General features: G+C 42.2%; 1 protein-coding gene and 1 long non-coding RNA gene across 4 annotated transcripts in view; one reads left to right on the plus strand and one right to left on the minus strand.

Moving 5' to 3' along the window:
- Nucleotides 1-1,642: 1,642 nt before the first annotated feature.
- LOC144588943 (uncharacterized) lies at nt 1,643-26,320 on the plus strand. Its single transcript, XR_013544713.1, has 2 exons — nt 1,643-6,282; nt 14,192-26,320. It is a non-coding gene; the product is annotated as an uncharacterized LOC144588943 (long non-coding RNA).
- UBE2D2 (ubiquitin conjugating enzyme E2 D2) overlaps nt 25,523-26,441 on the minus strand; it is a 37,095-nt gene continuing 36,176 nt past the window's right edge. For all 3 annotated transcript variants that reach the window (XM_078392524.1, XM_020790514.3, XM_078392525.1), the window contains one exon: nt 25,523-26,404. In XM_078392524.1, coding sequence (XP_078248650.1) covers nt 26,359-26,404 — 46 coding nt within the window. In that variant the 3' untranslated portion in view covers nt 25,523-26,358. The remainder of the gene's footprint in view (nt 26,405-26,441) is intronic.

Here is a 26,441-nt window from a genome sequence, read left to right on the forward strand (position 1 = left end):
GGAATAAGACTCAACGGTTCGCTCTGCCTTCCTTGTTCCTGCAACCTTTTCCCACTTGATTACAGCCCAGGTTCGTCGACAACATCCCAGCCAGCTTTATCGACAAGGCGCAGGCTTGGCTTTATCTTTGATCCTCACCTTTGCTTTCCAGCCCCGATGCTTTCCGATCCATACTCAATAATGCGAAGGCCCGCCCGCTGCTGTCCATTCCCTTGGCTGCAAAGCGATCCCTTTTTGACCGGCCTGTTAACAGCCTCCTCTCCTGCTTCCCATTATTCTCTCGCCTCTGCGCCTTCCGTCCAAAACTCTGCTGCTGCCAGAAGCAGTCGGCTTTCTCACTGCTCTCACCGGTCCGTGCGGAAATCCTCATTTCGACAATCAATCCACATTATCATCTGGGTTCGCATGGTTTGAAAACGCATAATAGCATCTGTGCATTTGTATCCTTTTATCCAAAATTGCTGCAGGATAAATTAATGAGTATCTCTATTTCCCGTGAAGGAGAAGCATATCTGATCTTTTGTTAAGGAACTGAAGTTAATACAGTATTAAAGATTGTAAAACAGTATATATTTCAGTTGATATACCTGGCTAAGATTCCCCCCCCCTTACATCTTACATTTTTTTCCAGAGCTTTTTTTTTTTTAAATATGCCCAAGAAACTGCAGGGGCGTTGTTTAAAACTGAGTTCTTCCTTCTTTGGGCAGTGCAGTCCTAATTAAAAGATGTGTTGCTTAGACAATAACCTCTTCAGTTGTAGAAACCCTCTTCTGCCAGGCAATCTCAGGTAAATTCCTCTGTTGGCAGAGACCTGTCAGCAGAAACCCCAAGAAAGTGGTAGAGAAGGAGTGAGGTGCGGGGGGGGGGGCTGAGGGAGGCTGAATTATGCCAGATCGAACTCCCCCTCCGGCTCTGGGCATGCTTTGATGAGGCAGCAACTCGCCCTAAATAGTTTTCAACACCAGGATTTAAGTGCCTTTTAAAATTGTAATAATTTATTGTATTGTGTAGGTAATATTGTCTGTTTTAATTTTGTAAGCTGCCTTGGGCCCTCTGGGAGAAAAAGGCAGGGTACAGATAGTAAAATGGAAATAAACAAATAAGAAGGTAGGGATTTAGGCTCAGCAACACTTGAGCTGGCATTCAGCCCGCTTAGCCAGTTAGACTTGCTGTTTATGTTTATAATTATATTTAAGATTCATGATTGAGCTACAGTTGTAAGATGGCTACAGTTTTAAGAATCAAGTAAAGAAAGGAAGTGTGGTTCATAAGTTACCTGTGAGGAGGGGAATGTGATAGACAGAGAGATATACCATGGCTGTATATACTGCCTGAGGCAGGAAGCAACTGAGGTACAGTGATGCCCCGCATAGCGACGATAATCCATGCAGCAAAAATCATTGCTATAGGGATTCGTCGCTATGCGAAAATAAAAAGCCCATAGGAATGCATTAAAACCCATAGGAATGCATTTTTAAAAGCCCATAGGAATGCATTAAAATCCTATGGGCAAAAAACTCACATTTATGCGAAAATCCTCCATACGGCTGCCATTTTCGCTGCCCGGCAAGTGAGGAATCCGGGCGAAAACACAGCGGGCGGCCATTTTTTTTACCCGGCGGCCATTTTCGAACCGCCAATCAGCTGTTGGGAAATCATCGTTATGCGAAAATCAGTAAGCGAAACAGCTTACCAATCATTGCAAAGCGATTTTTTCCCATTAGAAACATCGCAATGCTATCGTAAAAATAATCACAAAAAATTCATTGCTATGCAGATCGTCATTAAACAAGGCGCCCGTTAATTGAGGCACCACTGTATCTGCTACCACAGTCTGAGATCCTAGGGGAAAAAGCCATCTCCCCAACCCTCTTTTCATTTAATACCAAGGAAGCTGTTATGGTTCCAGACAGTCTGGAGATGGTAGCAGGTTTTAGGGGGTGAATTAATGAATACAACTTAGTTCAGAAAAAAATAAATTTGCTCCTGTGTAAGACCTCAATGTGCTCCAGAACAGGAATGCAAGCGTTTGAGATAGAGCTGTACTAGACTGGAAAAAGCAGGATTGTATTCTTTGAGATTCTGCTTTGCAGGTGGATAACCAGATGACAGAAGTGGGCAGGAGTGTCTTTGTCCACTGTAGGCTTGTGAACCAAATGTGCCCTTTCCTGAGAAAGCAGACTGATGGTAACACATACATCAGTTATATCAAAACTGTTGCTGTTATGTGCCATCAGGTTGCTTATGACTTGTGGTGACACATGCCAAGATCAGACCATTATAAGTCTTACTATAAAGGGTGCATTTGAAGAATTTTGAGAAGCCGCATTTGGCCTCTTCAACAGAGGCAAATGGTTACTGCAGCCAGGAAAGCAGGAGATTGGAATGTGGAAGGGCAGTAATTAAAGAATTAGGGGAAAGAATAATCAAGTATAAGGATGAATCACTGGAGACCAAAAGCAAGATAATTCTCACTCTTGTATCCCTGATCACTGTGTACAGGTACTGTATGAAAGCTGGACAGTTAAGAAAGCTAACGGGGAAAAATGGTTGGAAATGGTGGTGCTGGAGGAGAGTTTTGTGGGTACCCTGGACGGCCAGAAAGATGAACAAGTGGGCCCTAGGGAAAATCAAGCCTGAACTATCTCTGGATGTAAAAATCATGAGGCTGAGGCTGTCCTTTTTTGAGCTCATAATGAGAAGACAAGATTTTCTGGAAAAAAAAACACAATAATGTTGGGAAAGTCTGAAGGCATCAAGAAAAGGGGAAGACCAAACAGGAGATGGATGGTCTCTCCAAAGGATAAAAGGTAAAGGTTCCCCTTGATAAATTTCCAGTCATGTCCGACTCTAGGGGCCGGTGCTCATCCCTGTTTCTAAGCCGTAGAGCCAGCGTTTGTCCATAGACAGTTTCTGTGGTCATGTGACCAGCGCGACTAGACATGGAACGCCATTACTTTCCCAATGTGGTGGTACCTATTTATCTACTTGCATTTTTACATGCTTTTGAACTGCTAGGTTGGCAGGAGCTGGGACAAGCAATGGGAGCTCACTCCGTTGCATGGATTCAATCTTACAATGGCTGGTCTTCCGATCTTGCAGCACAGAAGCTTCTGTGGTTTAACCCACAGCGCCACCACATCCCCGCCAAAGGATACCACAGACTTAAGTTTACAAGAGATTAGCAGGATTGTTGAAGACTAGATATTTTAAGATCACGCATTGATAGGGGCAATGAAAGTCAGAGTCACTTGGTGTCACATAACAACAATCTGCTCCCTACCATCAGAAGGAGAGACACTTCTCTCCCTCCATCCCTTAGCGTGAAAGTAACAATTAGTGGTCATAGGAGACAGTCACTTACTAGCCGCTCCACCTATATGGCAGAACATTTTGCCCCCTAAAGTACAGATGGCTCCTCTCTGCACTGGTTGGTGAAGACATTTCTATTCTGGCAAGTGTTTTCCTATCAATTTTCGCTTGCTTGCTTGTTTGTAAGGCTACTTTTTCTGTACTCTCTACTCTGTAATGTCCATGTATTTTTATTTGCCTTTAACTTGTTTTTCTTTCCCTGAATGCATGGTTTTATATTATAATATAGTTTTGTTATGAGCTGCTTAAAATGGACACGTGAAGGATGGATGTCTCCTATTTTTGTATTAGGTGTTGATAATTGTTAAGTATATAATGGACCAGTATATGGATTGTGTGAATATATTTTTTGGGGTGTAAGAAACATATTTTCTGGATCACTTAAGAGATGTGCATTTAGCCTAGCTAAACTGATTTTAGGACTAAACAACATTATTATGTTCAGCACATGGTTTGCTTTTGTATCTCTCTCAGAAAAGTAGTCATGATGGGACCTGATCAGGATTGGAACCATGGTATGCAGGGAGGAGGGAGTGAAGTGTTCCCTTGGCACCATAGCCCTGGCTAAAACTGCTTGCCAATGTTGCAAATGCCATTAGGGTGATGATGAAACCTCATTCAAAAACAAAACCCAGGTCCTGCAAATATTCATTCACTGGGATGAGCGACAGCTTCTGCCCACTTTAACATCACCTTCCGGCATGCAAAAGGATTTGAAACTACCAGCACACAATGCCATCCCATGCAGAAAGAGTACCATAATTGGCAGAATAGAGAGGTTACCTACCTGTAACCGTAGTTCTTCTAGTGGTCCTCTGTGAATCCACACAATTGGATTGTTCTGCGCCTGTGCTGAACCTCTCAGAAGTTTCTAGAGCTTAAAGACACATGATTAGTGAGACGTTCCCCCATGGAGTGCATGCTCCGCCCATCCTAGGTCCCCTCAGTTCCTGAAAAAGTCCGCCGCTATCATAGGCTTATAAAAAGACAATGTGACGGACAGAGGGGAGGACGGGTGGGATGTGTGGATTCACAGAGAACCACTAGAAGAACTATGGTTACAGGTGGGTAACCTCTCTTTCTTCATCGTGGCCTCTGTGAATGCATACAATTGGGTGATTGGCAAACTAACTTACCGGACAGTGGGACGTCATGTGTCGTTTAGGGACCATTCTTGTGTCCTCATGGTGAGGCAAATGAGATAGTCCACGAGCGAGTTTTCGTGTGTGGATATGTAGACTGCTACTGGGAAGATGTGATATAGGTAACACCATTCCCAGAGCTCGATGGTCAGGTACAGTAGGGATACAGAATGTGTGCCTCCCTGTTTGTTTATGTAGTAAAGGGCTGTTGCATTATCCATAGAGAGTTGGACTGCATGTCCCACAATAAGTGGTAGGAAAGCATGGAATGCCTTGATGATTGCTAAGTTTGAGGTGATTGATGTGTAATGTTTTCTCTTGATTTGTTCATAGGCCATGGATCCTGTGATGCCGGCAATGTGCTCCTCATCCTGATGGGCTGGCATTGATGGTAACCTGTATCATCAATTGGGGAGACAAGAAGGGTTTCCCGAGGAGCAAATTCAGGAGAAATGTCCACCAGGTGAGTTGACATGCGAGCTTGGGTGTTACTATAAGATGCATGGATGCGTGGCCCATCATTGGATTGAATAGTGACAGGTACCATGATTGAAGCGACCTCATCTTGAAACTATGCATGCTGTATAACTGCGGTTGTCAAGGCCATGAGTCCGAGAAGGTGTTGGACATGATGGGCCAACACTGAGACTAGCGGTCGGAATGGCTGAATAGCTTTTTTTAGTTTGAGGATTCTGTTGTGTGGGAGAAAGGTTCTGGCTTGTAGGGAATCAAAGTATTCCGATATAGGTAGCGCTTTGAGACAGCTCAAGATGTGACTTAGCAAGATTCACCTTGAGACCAAAGTCTCGAAGAGTATCGAGAGTGAGTTGCATAGCTCTGACAGCATCATGATATGAGGTTGAGACTATCAACCAGTCGTCTATATAAGGAAATATATTGATACCTTGGAGTCAAAGGTAGGCAGCGACTGGAGCCATGCATTTGGTAAAAGTCCTCGGTGCTGTGGAAAGCCTGGATGGGAGAGAACAGAACTGGTATGTGATGTCCTTGAATCGGAATCGAAGGAATTTCTGGTGATTCAGGTGAATGGAGATGTGAAAGTACGTGTCTTGGGGATCAATGACAACAAACCAGTCTCCCTGTGAAAGGAGAAGAATGATAGTGTCTAGTGTCAACATTCTGAAGCGTCTAGGTCAGATGAATTTATTGAGATCGCTGAGGTCGGGGATGGGACGGAGTCCTCCATCCTTTTTCGATACTGTAAAATATCTGGAGTAAAAACCGTCATGCAGGACAGAGGGAAGGACGGTGGTTATGGCTTGCTTTTGGAGAAGAAGAGAAACTTCTTCTTGAAGGACTTTTGAATAAGGGGTATTTTTAACTTTTCTGATAGGTGGGATGGTTTCAAATTCAACGAAGTACCCATTTTTAATGATGGAAAGGACCCATTGGTCATTAGTTATACATTGCCAAACATTATGGAAGGGACACAATTTTATTTGGAACAGGGTTGAAGAATTGAAAGGCTGTGATGGATCAAGCTGAGTGGACTTTGAGGGTCTTTTTGGTTTCTTTGAGGTCGTCTTGTCTTTTTTTTCTTTTTAGAATACTCTAGAGATCAAGTTGAGGCCTTCGTCATCAACACCAATTTCGATTTTGAAGTGGACTTCGATTTCTCCTTATGGTGAGGAGAATGAGTCGCTGGGCTGGAAACAGGCATGGGGGGATTTTGCCGATCGGATCGAGGGTCTGGAGATTGTGCAGAGTCCATAGTGACTGGAGGTGGGTTCAGAGATTTCTCCCAGAGGTAAGATCTCAATCTTTGTAAACATAGTTTTAGTGCTGGTTTAGTTAGCCTTTTACACTCAGAGCAGGAGAGTGTTGGATGTTGTTCTTCAAGACAGAAAAGACAATGGTTGTGCCGTCAGTGAGTGGGATTTTATTTTCACAGAGAACACACTGCTTGAAAGCTCCGGGGGGGGGGCATAAAAGAGCAGGGGAAAAGGGGAGGGGGAAAACAGTCGTGGGTGGACAGGATCAGCAAACAGAGAAAAAACTGGAATAAACTCACAGGGGAAACATCCAATAAAGAAATGTGATTTTAAAAGAATTTGAAGAAAATAAACGACGATTCGATCGAAAATATTAATTCAATAGATCACTCTAGTTCTCTGAAACAGGTCTAGCCAACACAGCAGAAAAAAAGGAACTGAGGGGATCAGTGGTGGGCAGAGCATGTGCTCAACAGTGGCATGTCCCACTGATCATGTGTCTTTAAGCTCTAGAAACTTCCAAGAGGTTCAGCACAGGCGCAGAACAACCCAACTGTGTGCATTCACAGAGGCCATGAAGAAGAACAGAAATTTCCAAATGGCTGGAAGAATTAATGGGGTCCTAGTCTCTGTGTTTTTCTTCCAGGCCAGGTCATTGGTCAATCACCAAGGCAACTTCATCACCAAGCCAGAAGTGAAAGATGGGTTGAAATGGGTCATTGGCATCTTCTAATGGCTGCTGCCAATCTCTGCTCCAGTACTTTGCTTAAGAAAGCCCAGTGATTCACAACTATTGGAACTGCAATTGCTAAATGTCCACCTGCCTGAATTTTAGGCAGATATTCATGCATTGATTCAAACAAGCATTTGAAAATAATTATATAACCACTACAGTTTGTGACTGCTGCAATTTGTGTTTCAGAATAGGTTTTTAGGGATGATTTTATTGTTTTGCCGTAGACTGTTTTAAACGTTTCAAAGGCAGGCAGTACAGAAAGCATTATCAATGAACAAAAGCAAAGAATCTTATATTAAATTAATTTTTTTAAAAAAGAAAGTCCCAGGGCGAAATTTGCAGAATGGAACCCGAAAATTGGCAGAATGGAACCCAATTAAACAGAGAGAAAAAACTGAAAATAAAAATAAAAATAAAAAACAAAAGCAAAGAATCCCAAGCAGTCTGGAAGGGCAGGAGCAGAGGTGTGAAGCAGAGAGGGCATTGTCTTTCCCAGGCTCTTCCCTTCATCCTGCACCCCCACACTCAAAGGGCAAGGGAATCTGGGACACCCACTCCTGTCCTATCAAGACCCTTCTGGAGCAGACTCTCCAGGATCTCTCTGCAGCTGCTTGAGCCAAGACAATTCTACCAACTGTGGGGCTAGAGTTCATTTCGTGATGCTGGATGGTCCTTGGCAGCAAGACAAAGATGGATGTGTGTGTCTCCAATTGTCATCTGAAGGTTTTGTTGGTGGTACTTTGATGGGTGACCAAGAACTATTTTACCTCCCCACCCCATATTTAGAGTAAAGATGTTTAAGCTATTCAAGTACAAAAGACCATCCCTTTATCTCCACTGTTTTCCATCTCCCACCAACAGCATCACATTCAGGGGGTGGAAAATATATGGATTATAAGCAATTCTTGACTGACTGTACATTCCCTACAACAGTCACCAGCCTGGCCCATGTCCCCCACCCTTTGCAAGCACACATGCTCCCAAATGTCAGGATAAATGCTGCATTTTAGAGCTGCTTGATTACACTCGGCTGTACTCCATGTCCTGGAGGGTGAGCTGAGCTATTAATAGCCCTGGCTTCCAAGACCCAGTTCAAGCAACTGCAGAGGTATGGCGTGGAAAGAGACAGCTCCTGTTGTCAGACAGTGTCGGTCACACCCTGGTGTGTGCTCTTCTGCAGAGAGAGAGGGGTTCATTAGGCTTGCCCACAGGGATTACCGCTTCTAACGTACACTGATGAATAGCAATGAGAAGTGAGAACTTCTGCAGCGGACTAAATGAAAAAAAAAACAATGGTGGAAATCCTAGCTGACAGGCCAAGAAGAACCTGCAGGAACACCCTTCTTCTGATTTTGGAATGGAGAGTGTGTCTAGTGACTTTGTCATTGAAGCTTTTGTCTATAGGTCTCCTTGGGCTTTTAAACAAGACCTGGGACTTTGTCATCCCAATGCGTGTCTCTGGCATTCTGGGTGCCAGCATCCTCTTCATCATTGACACGGCTGCAGCTACATGTAGTCTCCTTTAGATGCTGCTAGTTCGTCTGTTTCCTCTAAGAAGCTAAATCCCTTCTCTGTGAGCAGTCCAGATCAAGAAGATGATGCACAAGGCAAGGGTTAACCCTCTGCCTCACTCTTCCACTCATCAAGAACCACAAAATGTTGGGACATCTGATCATACATCTCTCCCTGCTCATTTATTTTGGCCTTGAAAAGAAAGCCATTTATCTCCCTCTTTGCTGAGTGCAAACCATATACTACTGCACTTAACTCAGGAATCAAGATTGTGAATCAAGACATTCCAGCTTTTTTCTTGCTAGCACTTTTTACTTTCTCTCTTTATAAATCCCGCCTTCATAAATTCACCTTTGTAGCGTTCACCCTTATTATGTTAAGTAGTTATGAATATTCATGTTATAGGCTAATGTTGCTGAGAGGCGGAGCCGAGAGATACGTAAAAAAGAGGCGGACTCAGAAGATCAGTCAGAGAGTCAGAGTGAGAGATCAGAGTGGAGAAGGAGATAGAGTGGGAGATCTGAGATGATTAGAATGAAAAGTGAATAAGAACTGTAATGACAAACAGAAGGTAATAGAAGTTACCTATGATTAATAATAATATCTGTGACCAATAAAAACATTTTATTTAAAAGACAGTGAAGTTTGGACCTGAATCTTCATCCTTCCATAATTAATGTTGATTTAGGGATCAACTGGTGGCAGCGGGGTAAAAAGGAGTAGTAGTTTGCCTTCATGTGCTCTGTGTCTGGAGGGTCAGGCAAGGGACACGAGGGGCAAATGCCACAATCGTATTATATTTTACCAGCATGAAATCAAGTCCTAGTGAAATAATAGTGGAGTTGCAGTAGTTTTTGTACGCTGATTTGAAGTGCACTGGACCTCCATCCAATAATTTGCAAATCCACTGACAGCATACTTTAAATTTCTCATTTTTAAAGATTACAGTATTCTTTAATCAAATCAAGAATACAGGTGCGGTCTCCCTTTTGATGGCTAGATAGAAATCCAGTGTGTGAATGAGAAGCAAAGCAGGCCATAGAAAAATTTGTCTTGTGAGTCACCAAAAAAATCGCAAAATGCTTTCGTCTTGCGAGTTTTTCATTGCATGAGGCATTCATCTTGTGAGGCTTCACTATATTCCTGGATCTCTGAAGGCAGGAACAGATCTGGTAAAAACTGTTGGTCAATGCAGCACCTGTCAGATTGAATCTTCAGGAGCAGTTGTCCCATCAAAGATGCCTGTGCCAAGCTTGCAGGGACTAAGTGGAGAGGAAAGGGGCATTCCCTGATCTCTTCCCTCTTTCTCTATGGAGTATGAAAATTAGAGTGAGGACACAACTCAATGGCCATACGGTATTATCTCAGCTGGATTGTGCTGGACAGGGTCACTTTGAGGTGCAGTATGTCATTTGGAGTGATCCTTGCATCCATGTGCAAGGATTGACCACATTGCATCTCAAGTGAGCCTATCTGGCCCTTTCCCTTTAAAGGAATTTTAAAGACACACACGAGTGAGAAATAAGCAAACAATTGTTTCCTATCCTTGCCCTGTCCTATCTCCTTCTCTCTCTTTTGCTCAAGCCACTTTTTGATTTTGGTGAATTGAAAACCTCTCTCTTCTCTGTGGAGCAGCAGGGGGAGGAAGCTTTGAAAAATATTTCAGACTGGCATATCGCATCAGCACTGCCTTGAGGCTTTTGCTTCCTCTTTCTTCCCCTAACCAGAGGCATAGGTTAAGTTTTGATTGAATCCCAGCAATCACACATGCTGGAACCACATCAAGACAGCAATGCTACCTGTGCCAAAAACAAAACAAGAAACAGTAGCTCCTGGCAAAGTGCAAGGTAGGCAACAATCAGGGATGCGCTGGTTCATGATGGCCATACCTCATGTGGTTAGCAGGAAAAATAACAAACCAGCCTGTCCCCAGAGCAGACCAAACCTCAAGACAAATCCCCATTTGATTGCATCCGGAATGATAAAGAGACAGGTTTGCACAGTCCATGTGTTTGATTCCAACAGTTTGCTTCTTTCTTGCAAAGCTTACCTTCGACTGCAAAATGTAATCCCAAACTCAGAACAGGGTGGCGGGAGGTGGCATGGCCCCAGGTCCTCAGGCAAATTCCTGGTTGGACCTTCATCAGCCATATCCACACAGACACGTATATATATGAAGAAAAGTGATTTAATACAACAGCACTAACTGACAAGAACAGTCTTTTTAGCTTTGCTATGTTAAATTCATAGTGGTGTGTGGAGAGTGGCACCAATCTCTAGTCCCCCCATTAAGGAAGCTGTACTATGCCATCAAGTTGCTTCAGAGTTATAGTGACCTCCAAAAAGTCCTAGCATTAAAAGCTCTGCTCAAGTCTTTACCAACCCATGGTGGTAGCTTTTTGAGTCAACCCAAATTATGTTAGGTCTTTCAGTTTGCCTTCCACTTTTCCTAGCACTACTGTCTTTGTAAATTCTCTTCTTATGATATGCCCAAAGTAGGACAGTCTTAGTTCACTAATTTTGGCAGCTAGTGATTTGATCTAGAACCCATATTTTCTTTCTGGTGGTCTTTGGGTTCCAGCAACACAACCTGACACTTCAGGAACTGTCATCGGTGTCCTTCCATTCTCCATCTTGTTTTGATTTCTTGGTGGTAGTCTTCATTACATACATACTTTATTGTTATGGCATCGAGCCATACAAGATTGAATACAAAACCTCAAAGACTGGCATGCACTACAAAGAGCCATATCAGACATACAAAAAGTAAAATATCTAAAACAGCAAATATAGCAATGTAAGACCAAGGTCTAAGGCAGGGGTCTCAAACATGAGGCCTGGGTGCCATTTGTGGCCCGCCAGATGATAGTTTGTGGCCCCTGCCTTGCCTGCCCCCCTGAAGCACCCGCACGCCCTCTGCTGTCAAGAGTAAAAAAAAGCCTCGCCTCACTCGCCGGCTCTCTCCCAAGCCAGTGCCTCTTGCACCCTCCATTCGGAACTGCAACCTGCCAGCTAGCCCTCCTGTCTGCCAGCTGGCAGGCTGCAGTTCCAGATGGAGGGTGTAAGAGGCGCTGTCTTGGAGGAGAGCCGGCGAGCGAAGCGCACTGGTGGCCCTTTTCCCCAAGCGTCCGAGCCGCCACTGAGCGATGCCTGAGAGCGGAGTTCGCTCCTGGCCCGTCCTCGAAGAGCACCTCCAAGCCGCCAACAGCAGCTGCCGCCGCCGCCTCTTCCAGGGAAGCAGATCTCTGGCTCTCTTTCTCTCTCAGCACCCCCAGCACCAGCCTGGCCAGCAGCCGCCTCAGCACCCAGCGGTGTTTCCTCCTCCTCCTCTTCATCGTGCTTCAGCCACCTCGGCTCTGGAGGCTGCCTGGGCTCGCCTCACAAAGTTTGCTCCTCTGTCGTGGTGGGGGGGGGTAGCTGCTGCTGCTGAGTGCGCCTTTTTTTGAGGAGGGGCCCTCAGAGGAAGGTTGCCGGACCTCCGTGTGTGTGTGTGTGTGTGTGTGTGTGTGTGTGTGTGTGTACCTGTGGGGGCCCCTGCGCCATTCTGTTTAATTTTGTGGGTACTGGTGGGAGCTTTTCTCCTTTGGCAAGGCAAATTCTGTGAGGGTTTTTTTTTAAATTTTATGTCGTGCCCTCCTGCCCCTGGCTAGGGGTCGCTGGCGCTCCCTCCTCTGCTTCTTCATCCTGCTGGTGGTGGTAGTAGTGAAGAAGGAGTTGGAGGGCGTCATGGCTGGTGACAAGAGCTCGCACGCCCCTCCTCTTCCGAGCCCCAGCTGAGCTAAGGAAACTCCTGGGCAGCTTCCTCGGGCTCTTGCTCCGCTTGGCAGAAAATCTGATGCAGCCCAGCCTCACCCAGACTCTGCCTCCAGTGGCCCCCAGGTAAATTAAGTTTGAGACCCCTAGTCTACGGCTTTAGCTGTCTATTCTGGCTGCTATAGCATGCCACCCAAAATTTTGCTACCAGTTCTGTAGTAGTCCGATTTTGGTCAATTAACAATTGATTACAGTAGTCCGAATCCGATTGACTTGCATATCTTTTAAGAGAGGTGTAATATATTTTCCCTGAATCTTATTATGCCTGTTACATCTGAGCATCATATTCTCGATAGATTCTATCTCATCAGAGCCGCAAGGGCAGAATCTCTGTACCCTCAGGATTTTCTTAAATCTGCCTTCCAACACCGCAGAAGAGAAAGCCTCACATTTTAGTCTTCATTTTGATCAATGTCTGAATAAAGGTATAGAAAGCAATTTACAAATACAGTTTCTTCATTGTCACTACTTATCTATTTCTCCTGTAGTCGTTAATTTTCTCTGAAGGTTCAGAGAATCCTTTTGCACTTTCTTTAACTGTCCTCAGTAGACATTTTGATACATGCCGTTTTCTGCAAGTAATATGGTATCATTCACATATTTTAAATTATTGTGCTTTCTTCCACGAATGTTCACTCTTCTTTCATCTGAATCCAATCTAGCTTTCTGCTTGATATGTTCTGTTTATAAATTAAACAAAGAAATATTGTACACCCTTGACCGACACCTTAGGTACTAAATGAAGAGAATCGAACTTGCTTAGTAAATGCTAGTTCAGCCAGAGACCCTCTTTGAACTTTGTGTCAGATTTGTTAGCTTTTGGTGCCACCATGTGTTGCTTTGGATTGACTGCAAATTCTTTTAAGTCTGCCCAACCTTTACAGATGGGATGACTTCATAGGATGTCTTCATAGGGTTCCATTAAGCTGATTCGTTGATCACTAAGCATGCTACACGTTAACAGAATGAGGGAAAGCCAAAACATTGTAGCACTTTGGACACATGATCTGAGCCAAAAGGCCAAGCAACACTTTAAAAACTAACAACCTAAGTGTTTATGGATCAAAATCTACTTCTCCAGACACCAAAGGGCAAATATCTGTCCCCTATATTTATGCCAGGTAGCGAGGATGCTGTAGCATACATAGGTGCTGTACACTGTGAGCATTCTTCAAAACTAGATTTAACCTGCCAAATGGAAAATTTTCACACACACAAGGCCAAAAATGTCAGCTCGAAATCTCCTTCTTTCAGGACCACAATGAACCAAAACATACATCAGGGTGTGTGTGTGTGGGGGAGAGTATGCTGGTGCCTCATTCTATATTTATTAAATATCTCAAGGAGCCTCTTTTGGTCCCCTCCCTGGCATCCTCCCTCTGGCAAAGAAATAACTTCTTATTTAAGCAGAGCTTCTGCAATTGACTGACAGCTAAGGTCAGATTTTAAAGAATGTGCTGTATTCTATTACTAATTTTAAAAACATTTTTTTAAAAAAACATGGCTTTAAACTGCATTCTGTTTTAATACTACTGGTTTTGTTGTTATGTGCTGTCAAGCTGGGAACAACTTATAGTGATCTTAAAAAGGTTTTTAAGGTACGTGACCTATTTAAGGAGTGTGTTTACCAGTACCACACACCCATAGTTGAGCAGGGATTTGAACCCAGGCCCCCTGAGTCTACATTTATCATTCTAATGTTTGCATTATAATTAGCCACTCTGGGTCCGAGGTTCTTCATGAGAAATTCAGGATACAAATACAAAAATAAAATATAACTGGGAAAAGAAAGCAAACCTGCTGTTTGAAGCCCAACCTGCCATCCACTCCCCACCCCAACAACCTCAATAACACTCAATTCCAGCCTTACCTCTTTTTTTCAGAGACAAAAACCTGAAATGTATAAGAAAGTTTGGAGAGCGCTTTCAGAAGCATGAGACAGCCACAGAATTGCTGTAATCTTTGCAAAGCATTTGCTCTTTGGGTATTTTTAAAAATAACATGAAGGTAAGTGTCATTTCTTCTCTAAACACTGACAACTAGGAAATGTGTAATACATATATATTATATAGGGCCCAAATGAAAACAAATCAATTATTAGGTAGATAATTTGCCACCAATTAGTTGCACATTTTAAAAAAACAACAGCACTGAAGTATGTTAATAGGAAAAGATATGGCTTTTTGATTTACCCAGGATTCATCAAAGTAGTTGTGGACCTGGAACCATGAACAGAAAACCACGTAAGAAGGGGATATGAGAAAGAGAAAGAGAAACAGAGGGTGAGAGACAAACAGAAAGAGTCATAAATGGGGATATGTTAACTGTGACATTACTCACCATGGACAACACAATGCACTAAGAAGAAACATGTATATTATGTTAGATCAAATGCTGCAGGCGTGCTTAAGCAGCATTTTCCCCAAAAGGAGCACTCAGAGAAGCTTCCCTTGAGCTTAGCAGCAGGGGGCCTTTTACTGGTAGCACCTCCCATCTTGTATAATTCTTTTCCAAATAAGGCTGGACAAGTGCCGGCATAGTTCTTAGTTTTCATCGAAGGCTTCTGACTGGAAGACAATTTGGTATTCATGTTCTTGTTTTTATCACAAATTCTCTTTTATTGTGAAATCCTGTTTTAAACATATCCTGTGGAAGAGTTTATATCACCAGAGACTAGTATTCATTAAGCAAGACCACATAATCTGTCCACTTTAGAATCGTAGACTAATTGAATTGGAAGGGGCCTGGAAGGGGCCTAAGCCCCTGCTCAATGCTTGACTCCCCCCCCCCAGCCCCTCATTGAAAATAAAGTCTCACAAGGATAAATGTGAAGTCTTCCTGTTGGTTCTCTGTTTTCAGTTGACCAAGAATTCAACAACCCCAAGCAGAATTGGATGCAGCTTTGAGTTCACTGTAAGTAACTTACAACTGTCTAATATGGAAGACTAAAAGTCTCGAACGTTCCGTAAACATTTGGTGAGTCTGTGGGTTATCCTGGCTGAAATCCAGCATCACTGTATCACCTGGTGATACTCACTTCTTTGTCTGCTCTCATTCATTTTAAGATGTGTAGCTCTTTCTTTCCACATTATACTCCTGGCATTCTCTGCTATCCCTGCAAGATTCATAGGTGTTCTGATAAAAACTTTTCCTTGATTTCAATCTAGAAGGGGCAGCGATGGTAGCCAAAGAATAGATGTCTATGTTTTGAGTCTCACTTTTAGATGTTACCTATCAACATACATTACTTGTTGAAATGCCTGCTAGGTGGTTGATTTTATCAGTAGGGATTGCCATCAGGCATCATCTAATGATCCTGCAATATCCAGGAAGTGCTAGGTTTACATGTTTTGCATGGCCTGAACTACACCAGACCAGGCCGGCATATTCACCTGCCCAGCAGCACAAGGCCAAGGCTGTAGTTCTTAGCATTAGTAACTGATTTCCAGTAGCTTTCAGAAGATCTTGTTCCTTGCAGAACTTTTGCTGTGTATTTTGGCAATGTTTGTTATAGGTCAGCATACAGTCCAAAGTAACACCTAGGTATTTGGGGGTAGGGAACAAAGATCTAGTTGGAATCTCTTCCAGGTAACCAGACGTTTAAAGACTGTCTGCTTGTTTCTCAGATTAAAGAAACATATTTTAGTTGGATTGGGTTTAATTTCTATCATGATATGCACCATGTTCTTCTAATCCATCTGTCAGATGTTCTTTCTCTGCTTGTTTTTCCTGGTGTTTGGGAGAAAGGGCTGTGTTGTTTTTATTATGCTATTTTCCCCCTTCTCTCTGTCCGTGTGTGTGCTTTTCTGCTTGGTTTTTTTAAAATGATAAACCTAGTGTGCATTATGTTAAAGGTGTATATTTTGGTAAAGTGTTTGGGGGACTGGTTTGTTTGCTCTCTAGTGCATGGGGAACAAGAAGTGGACTGCATGGCTATGTTGGTAGGATGATTTCTCTTTCTCATCTGTTCCCTGATGATGAATGTGCTAATATCTGATATTTCTTTCCCATTTCCTGTTGCTCGCTTCAGAATACATTGATTTGATTCCATTTTCTTGCCTTTCTGGCTGTTTTTACGGCCATTTCAAGTTACAACCAGCTCCAGTCGCAAAATATTGCTTCTATTTGCGACCGAAGCTTCCACTTACAAACAGAAAAAGGCAGGGAAAAAAGGAGGGAAATTCAAATTTCTAACTGTAGGTGGCAACAAGGCTGCTTGTTTGTAGCTCTTTTGTCCCAGCAGTTAGAGAGTGTGCGTCATCGTTGGAGGCTTCAGACTGCCTCCTTCTGCTTCTGAGAGGGTGTGTGTGTGTTTGCAGGGAGGCTTCCGGCTGCCTTGTAAGGTAAGGTGCTGTTTTCTGCTTTTTAAAAACTGTTTTGGGTGTTTTTGCAGCGTGGTTTTGAGCTGGAGGGGTTTTCTTGCTTTTTGGTTCCCCCCCCCCCATTTCCGATGGGTCTTGGGGAGTCTGTGTGCTTTTTAGTTTTTTTCCTCCCCATTTCCGATCTTGCGTGATCTGCTTGATTGCTTTTTGCTTTCTCTTGTTTGCATTTGCAATGAGTCTTGCACAGTTGATTGGTTTTTGGTTTTTCTTTGCATTAGGTCTTCCAAGTTTGAGTGGTTTTTGCCTTCTCTTGATTGTATTTGCAATGGGTCTTGCATGGTTCATTGCTTTTATCTCCGCCCCCCTTCTGCTGGAAGGGATTAATCACATTTACGACCGGTCTTGCACTGAGAGGGTGTGTGTGTGTGTGTGTGTGTGTGTGTGTGTGTGTGTGTGTGTGTGTGTGTGTGTGTGTGTGTGTGCGCGTGCGTGCGTGTGTGTGTGTGTGAGAGAGAGAGAGAGAGAGAGAGAGAGAGAGAGAGAGAGAGATTTTTTTCTTCGTCCGGAACGGATTTGTTGCATTTCAGTGCATTCCTATGGGAAATGGTGCTTCGACATGACCATTTCGAGTTACGACCATCTTCTGGAACGGATTATGGTCATACGTCAAGGCACCACTGTACTAGTTGTTTTTAAGGGTTCTTTCAGGACTTTAGCGCAGAAAAAAAAACAAATGGGCAAAATGAAACAAAATGACCTTGTTAGTGTCAAACTAACAGAATGGTGCATGAAACAAACAAAAACTAAAGGGGCTTTGAAATGAAACAAAATGAATGTTCTCACTGTGCACAGCCCTGCTTAAGATCAACCTTCCTCCCTTCCACTTATTTTTACATCTTGACTCATGGGAAGAAAATATTGTTGGAAGTTTGCACATTTTTGTGTGCCTGTGCACGTTTTGAATGGTCTTTTTGGTTGGCCTCTAAAGATACCTGCTCGTTACAGAATTCATAATGTGTTTCTATTGTAACTTCATACTTGTTTGTTTCATGTACTTCACACTGCTTTGAGATTTTCAGTATGGAGCAACTTATAAATTCTACAGATAAATACACCAATACAGAAAGGAGGGAGAAGTTCAGCATGGTAGGAACAATATATCTTGCCCTAGGAGAATGTGTGACTGGTCTGTATGACACCATTTTATACAATGAAAAACATTTCACAATTGTGAGTATTTTATTGGCCCAAATCCTATTACAGTTTATTGTTGGTGTAACCTATCTGGAAGAAATTTCAACTGTGAATTTCTGCAAGTTAAGAAGTTAGTACAGGCATCTGCTATTACACCAAGTCCCATAGTATACCAGTGAGTGTAAATAATGGCATTTAAGCCATTAATTCTAATAATTTAATTATTAGAATAGACTAGAATAGATGCTTTACTGTTATCCTACAATAGCTACGTGTTTATTCTTATTTTACTACTTCCTTTCTTGCTGGGTTCTCAAGAAACTTGCCAAACACCATGGGTCATTTGTGGGAATTTTGGAACACCCAGTCTTTATTTATTTGGCAAATTTCTGTGTCACCTTTCTGCCAGTTAATTAGTATATGCAGTTTTATGCAAACCAGTATCCTCATTTGCCCTCTTTTTTGGTGATGGGTAAATACGTAGCCACCCTAGTGATAGAAGAGTCGTCAATGGCTGCTCCATCCATCCTTCCAGCCAGAACGATGGACTGAGCTTCACCACCTCACCTCTTCATCTCAAACAGCCAAAGGGCAGGACTATGACGAGAAAACCACAGCCAAATGGTGTGTGCTCCCAGCAAGGTGGATGGGGTGAAACTCCTTAAATGCCTTGGAAGAGGCCTCCATTGCTTATGTTTCTAGTCTCCTGCCATCAAGCCAGACTTACATCATGTGATACCAGTACAAATGCACACTAGAGTTCAATTGTTTACAAGGACAATGTAATAATTAAAAAAAAAACCCAAGCATGTTTAATTACAGGACAATTAGCAGCATGGAATTCAAAACCTCTGTAAACTGCTGATTGGGAAATAATGCCATGCCCCAGATGAAGAGATTAATGCAAGGAAAAATCTATGCAAAACAGATTTCACAAGGAAGTAAACGAAGCCCCATGCTTCTGACCAATCTATTGCAAGCATTCAAAACCTTTGCAAAATAGTTAATTCCAGGAAGTCAACCAACAATCTTTTCCCCTCCACACATTTCTCATTTATATTTGAGTATCTAATTTTCCTTTTTCTCCCACTCACAGAATTCTTCCCAGCCCTGCAAAAAGATGCAAACGCATCATATCTTACGTATAAACATATAAACACGTCCTTTCTTATGTACCTGGTGTTTAGAAGAGTGTGTTGTTGCTCCTGTACACAAACAAGCACTATGTACATATCCCTATGGGGGAAGACTCCCGAAACAGATTCATGAGGTCTTTGCAGGTCAAGAGCCATGAAAATACTGATGTGCAGAAGAACAGAGCATGTTGGATGGCATTCCTGACTAAACCAATTAACAGAGCACTCTGCACTGCAACAATTTTGCAGGCCCATTTTTAAAAAGTATTTTGTTGTTTAGTCATTAAGTCGTGTCTGACTCTTCGTGACCCCATGGACCAGAGCACGCCAGGCCCTCCTGTCTTCCACTGCCTCCTGAAGTTTGGTCAGATTCATGTTGATAGCTTTGGTGACACTGTCCAACCATCTCATCCTCTGTCATCCTCTTCTCCTCTTGCCTTCACACTTTCCCAACATCAGGGTCTTTTCCAGGGAGTCTTCTCATGAGGTGGCCGAAGTATTGGAGCCTCAGCTTCAGGATCTGTCCTTCCAGTGAGCACTCAGGGTTGATTTCCTTCAGAATGGATAGGTTTGTTCTCCTGGCAGTCCAGGGGACTCTCAAGAGTCTCCTCCAGCATTAGTTGTGACCAAATTGGTAACTGCCAACAAATGGAAGCAAAAGCTTCCCCCTCATCAAACAAATACGTCTGGCAAATAACTTCAGTTTAATGGAAAAGCTGTTGCCATAAATAAGATCACCAAGAGACAGACAAAAAAAATACAACCCTGTGGTCCCCCAAAATGGTACCCATGGTCACCCAATTATTCAGAGATACTTGCCTGGGGTCCTGCTTTTATCTCTGACACTCCTACCTTTTCCCCCCAGGCTGCTAAAAATTAAAAGCAATGTTCAACTTGCAGGTTAGCGTGCTACACAGTACAATTCTGACATAAACACCTCTGGGCACAGCAGCATTCTTAGAAAATAAAAAATGATAGCCAGATGCAATCCAGCACTTTGTTTTGAAGTGTGTCAGTCACTCAAAGTAGATGCAACTGGTGTAGTAATGGTGAGGGACATAATTGGTAGATAGGGCAGCATGAGAGGGGGAGCATGAGAGGGTAGTTCTTTCTCTTATATTAGCTTAACTGGATTTGATCTGGTGTTTTGCCTGGACTGTGCATGTGTACGTGCCTGGTTTGGAAGAACATAATGTATGGAAGGAGGGGGGGTCAAACAAGACACTCAGGGAAATGTGCAATACCTGACAGTAGCCTGTCTCTCCTTCATGATTTGATCGGAGACATGAGGTTGTGCTAACTTTTCCACAGCAACCAATCACAATTTACGTTTGCTGAAATGCAAGGGATGGAGATGAATGAAAGCATATGCTATGACAAATACATTTTTCAGCACTTAAGGAAACTCTGTTTTGTAGGTATCAGTTGTATTATTCAGTTTGACCTGGAAAAAGGATGGAAGGCAAGCCCAGGGTTTTCTGTGCTTGGAGCATTATTATTTGCCTTCTATGAAACTGGCATTTTGTTGTCACCTGTGAAATGGGTATTTGTGATAACAAATATGTAATTTGCTTATTTGTATATAGCTACCTGACAGTAATATTTAATGGCAATTTGGTTATGGAAAGTTGTTCATTTACTTAAAATTGCTCTATCTTTATCTTAATGCAGGCTTATCGGTCTGAGCTTCATCTGTTTGTTTTCTGAAAAAATGGTGATAGAAAAGAAAAACTGGGTGTTCAAGTGTCTTTTTGAGGACTCAGATGCCACCGCTCTTTGTACTTACACAAGTTACATTCTATTATGTCATCAGTTTGTTTTCTGAGCAACCAAGTATTTCTTGTACGGCAGTGTCAACCTTGAAGTTATTTTATGGATGGTCATGCCTCCTCACCTTCCCCATTTCAGTCATTCTGTATGACCACCTGACCTCATGGGTACTCAACTGGCCTCAAAAGACTGAGGACCCAGAAACAAGTCTTCCAAAAAAAGAGGTTACTTATCTGTAACCATAGTTCTTCCAGTGGTCCTCTGTGAAGCCACACAATTCGGTTGTTCTGTGCCTGTTCTGAATGTCTCGAAGGTTCCAAAGTTTAAAGACATGTGAGACGTTCCCCCGTGGAGCGCATGCCCCGCCCATCCTAAGTCCCCTCTGTTCCTGATAACTGCTGCCGGGTAAGATAACTATTTAAGATAAAATGTGATGGACAGAGGGGAGGACGGGTGGGATGGGTGGATTCACAGAGGACCACTAGAAGAACTATGGTTACAGATAAGTGATCTCTTTTTCTTCTTCGTGGCCTCGGTGAATGCACACAATTGGGTGACTAGCAAGCTCACTTAGTGAATGGTGGGACGCCATGGGAGGAAGGATGCCAGGACAGCTCTGCCAAAACCAGCGTCACTCCATGCTCTGAAATCTAAACAGTAATGCCTGACAAAGGTCGATGGAATAGACCACATGACTGCACGGCAGATGTGAGATAGTTCAATCCCACGCTGGAAGGCAATAGATGTTGACAGTGCTCTAGTGGAGTGAGCTGTTAAATGTTCAGGAGGTGGTCTGCCTGATAACTCATAAGCCAATGAGATGGTCTGGACGATCCATCTAGAAATAGATTGTGGGGAAGCTGGAGCTCCCTTGTGAGGACCATGAAAGGAAAAAGTCTGATTTCCTGAAAGGCTTGGTCCTGTCAATATAGAAGGCGAGAGAGCATCTTCCATCGAGTGAATGGAGCATGCGCTCGAGAGGTGTTGATGGTGATGGACAGTTGGTAAGATGATTAGTTGATTCAGGTGAAAATCAGATACAACTTTGGGTAAGAAGGAAACATCAAAGTACAACATGACCTTGTCTGGATGGAATTGGAGGAAAGGTGGATCAGAGTGGAAGGCAGCGAGTTCACTGGCTCATTTAGTGGATGTTATTGCTACCAGGAAGGAAGTTTTCAATGACAATAATTTTTGATTGCATGTGGCCATAGGCTCAAAGGGTGGATGCATAAGTATATTGAGGACAAGTTGTAGAGACCATTGAGGGATAATACGTTGGTGTGGAGGATGAATATTGTTGAGTCCTTTGAGAAATCTTTTTACAGTTGGATGAAAGAAGAGTTTAGCTGATTTAGAATTGTGAGGTTGATGAGCAATAATGGCTGAGATACACACTTTCAAAGTGGAGTAGGACAGTCCAAAGTTGAAGAGATCAAGAAGGAAGGTGAGTAAAGTTTTCAAGGAGACTGGTGGCGCAGGTAAGTTGTTGATTCAGTGAAGGAGAGGAATGCTTTCCATGTATTTTGATATACGAGCTAGGTCGAGGGCTTTGGAGCTCGATCAAGCACATGTTTTATGGCGGGAGGATCCTCTAGGCTGTCAGATTCAGAGATGGTACGTCTGGATGGTAGATCATCCTGTCATCCTGCATGAGGAGATTGAGAATCAGAGGGAGCTGGAATGAGTCCATTGACATGGACCTGAGGTGAATGAACCACGGTTGACTTGGCCACCACAGAGATAGAAGGATTGCATTGGACTGGAAGTGTTGGAATCGAATGATTGGTTTTTGCAAAATTGGTACTGGGGGAAAGAGACAAAGTAGACCATTGTCCCAGCCTGTCATGGAGTTCTTGTCGACTCTGGGTCAAGAACAGTAAATTCAGCACTTGGCATTTGCTCTTAAGGCAAAGACATTGATGGTCAGTTGAAGTCCCAACAACAGGTACACTTTGTCCATCACTGCAGCAGATGAAGATCATTGTATGCTCCCATCAGTCACCTGAATAGAAGACTCTGAATTGCCACAGGTCCCTTTAGATTTATGCCTCCAATAGTGCTGATCTAACAGAGTAAATGGCAGCACTCCAACTGTGTCATCCTTCTTTCCCCATCACCAAGCTCTATCTTCCATGAATTAGATAAGAAACAAAGAACAGTGCAGAGTTCTGCTTCATTCACATCTTTTTAGAAAGCAAATCCCTGACTATGAAGCTGCAAGGACACATTTGAAAGTGTGTTTGATGAGCTCTAGGAAGCCAAAGGGGTTATTTTTGGAAGTGTCAAAATTCAGTTGATTATGTTCTAGAATTCCACTTCAATTTTGTTGCATGTCTATGATCTTATCCCTATTTTGGAAGAGACAGAAAAAGAAATCCTGCAGTTCGTATGATGCTTTGCCATATTTTCTTGTCACCATACCTTCCTCACATTTTTCATACCTGGGCAAAAATCTTAAAACCTGCAATCCTGATCTGATGACACCTGAATATATTACACAACACTTTTCACCATACTTTCTGTTCTCACTTTACTTGCATGCGCTTGGGACACTATGGATAATTCTTGAGAGAGATACTTAGAGGTAGTGTCAATAGAATAGACAACACTGGCATACAGCAGAAAAAGCACCTCCCTGTTTCAATGTGCAGATGATTTATCTGTACTGTATTGTCACACATCTGCATATCTTCTAGGCCCATACACAGCACAGCTGGCTGGCACAGGTGGGGAATTTGGATGATCTAATAAAATATGACACAGGCGATTAGCATTGTCCAAACCTATGCAACCATGTGACTGAAATTACTACATATTATTTGCCTCAGTCTCCATTTCCTTCTACCATCTGCCTTGTATATAGTGATGTGAGTTTTCGGAAAAAAATCCAATTGCAAAATAATCAAAAAGCATTTCAGAAAATTACCCCCTGACCCAAACAGCATATTTCACTTATGAGTGAATTTATTTGATATGTTATACTTATTAAATATGTTTGATGCTTTAGAAAACGAGTGCGGACACAGTAAGCACCCCACTGAGGCTAAAACGATTGACCAAAGGTCACATAGTGGGCCTCATGGCTGAGAGTACAGAGTTCAACCCAAGCCTACCCTGTTCTCTTCTGATATTATACTAAATATTTCAGCCTCAAATACTTAAAGGCTGTTAGGGTATTAAATGTACATCTAAGTAAAACAAAAAGGTATTGCATCTGTGTTAGATTGCAAGCCACCTGGGACGAACGGAAAAAAGTGCATTTATATTATGTTCGTGGTAATGGTTTTGTTTTTATAATTTCATACGTCTGTTATTTATCTATTATTCTGCTTGTTGTGAACCACCCAGAATAGCACATTGCACTAATGGGGCAGTATATAAAGCTAATAAAATAAGCAAGAAATAAATAAATAAATAAATAAATAAATAACTCCTGGAGGCTAACTTTCTCATTGTCTGAGGAGTGTCACATGCACAGATGGCATGATATAAATTAAAAGGAAGAAAACTGGACGCACAGAGGACATTGTTAGTTGGTGGCATCCGTTTTCAGAAACTGCAGTTATGCATTTGAAAAAGTTAGTAATTCCTGTGAGCCAGGTTTGTTTTCATTTTTTGTATCTTTCTGGCATATTATTATGAAAGTATAGGCTGCCACCTGATTTACACCTACTCACAACTTGAAACATGCACGACTCACTGCAAACCTACAGTAACTCATGGCCATTAATCATGATAAAAGCAAGCTGCATGTTCAGAATTCTGGTTCAGCCCACTCCTCCACCAGGCAAGTCACAACTTTGTTAGCCTTACCAGCAATACTAAGTACTACTGGAGTCTTAGGGACTGTTGTGAACACTAAAATACATACATAAAGGTCCAAACATGTAAAAATATGGTGGGTGCTCTGGCAAATTTGGGAGGCAGGATGTAAAAACTGTGAGAACTGAAATATTAAAGTTATTGATTATAACCATATCTCACATTCTTGGCAACTAAAGCAGTTTAAACCTACATGTTTTTCCACAGAAACGGTAACAGCAGAAAACTCCAGACATATGAGATCCACAAGAAAGGAACATTAAAAGAGCACACAAAGGGAACAAATATAAAACAAAAAGTACTGCACATTTATTCCTGAATTGTGCAAGAGCTTATCTGAATATAGATGGGGTGAAGCACAGTGGCAGGAAGAGATGGAGCTAAGCATTTTCTCCACTGCAGATTTAGCCTGTTCGCATTAAAATTGGCAGGAGTTGGGGCAGGGGACATCACACTTTTTAAAAACTTCAGATGACATATTCATAAATTTTCAAATGAAGGCTGTTCAAAGATATACATATACAGTGAACATTTCCAAGTGTTTAGTGCTGTAATTTTTAAATACTACATTTTTTGGCAGTTTGTGCTGATGCATCTGGTAAAAACTTACCCTTTTAAACCTACTTTTGAAATTATATAAAGTAGCTCTTATCTAGAATACATAGGCATAGATTTAGCCCCATGCAAAGCAGAACTTAATGAAATGGCACTCCATGCTTATCTGGCTTTTTAACAGTCAAGTTCTGACATAAGAACATCCAGATTCCCAGTAAGTAAACTTAACATGGAAGGTAGTACTTTTCACAACACTATTTGGAATCTGTCTCACTGACCTGTTTTTCCTGAGGCACAGCCTTTTATTATGAAACCTTGAAAACTCACTGTTCTCAGATGTAACTATCCAAAAGGCAAAATGTTTGCCTTTAAATCTTAGCCTGTTAAAAAAAAATTAAGCCTATTCACACAGTTATATGTAATGACTGTAGTAATCAGTTTATTACACAGATTAATCATTCTTGAACGTACAAGCTCCAAGGGAGCAGCTGGGTCTTTAAATATACACAAGTCTGTCAAATGAATTTTTACCCTTACATCCAGAAAGACCTAAGCAATTAAAAACTTAAGAAAATAAGAGCTATTAGCTATGTTAACTGAGAAAACACATACAAACCAAAATTATGAAGGGAGAAAGGAGAGGAGGGGAAGAAGAGTTGAAACAAAATCAACATCACTTGATGCACTAATAGCTCCAGTGCCTTTAAATGCTGACCAGTTAAACTTAGACCTTTAAACACAGGATGTGGGTACATTTTGATCTTGTTGGTCATACATTTACCTCAGAAGGTCCTTCAGAATAAAATACAGAAACAGGTTTAAGTTCTTCATATCAGTTTTTCATAAGAGTTATGAGTTTAAAAGGATTCCACTTTGTTAAAAAGACTTCTTTTGAATTACTGAAAGCCCTGATGACAAGAAACTTGTTTACTTTTCCCACCACCACCACGTTCGGTTTTAGTGCCCAATTTAAATCTTTTAGGAATGCTTTTATGCTCACAACTAGGCTTTGAATGAAGAACTGGCTTTTCACACACATTTCTTTGCTAGGAGTCAATGTTGGTATGGAATACAGTATTTCATTGTTCCAAGTATGTACAACACGCAGCACTGCTGTATCAGGTAAACATGTGCACGGGGAAGATGAGGCGTGGGCTCATAGAAAGCAGTCAAATGGAAATCAAAAGGACTTTCTCTTTCAGAGTTCCCCTATCTTTATTTGTAGAGGTTATCCAATAATTTCTTTAATTACATCGCATACTTCTGAGTCCATTCTCGAGCTATTCTGTTGTACCTGTACACATAAAACAACATGGTTAATGAGGAATACA

The sequence above is a fragment of the Pogona vitticeps genome, chromosome 4 (genome assembly GCF_051106095.1).
Source record: "Pogona vitticeps strain Pit_001003342236 chromosome 4, PviZW2.1, whole genome shotgun sequence".
NCBI lineage: Eukaryota > Metazoa > Chordata > Lepidosauria > Squamata > Agamidae > Pogona > Pogona vitticeps.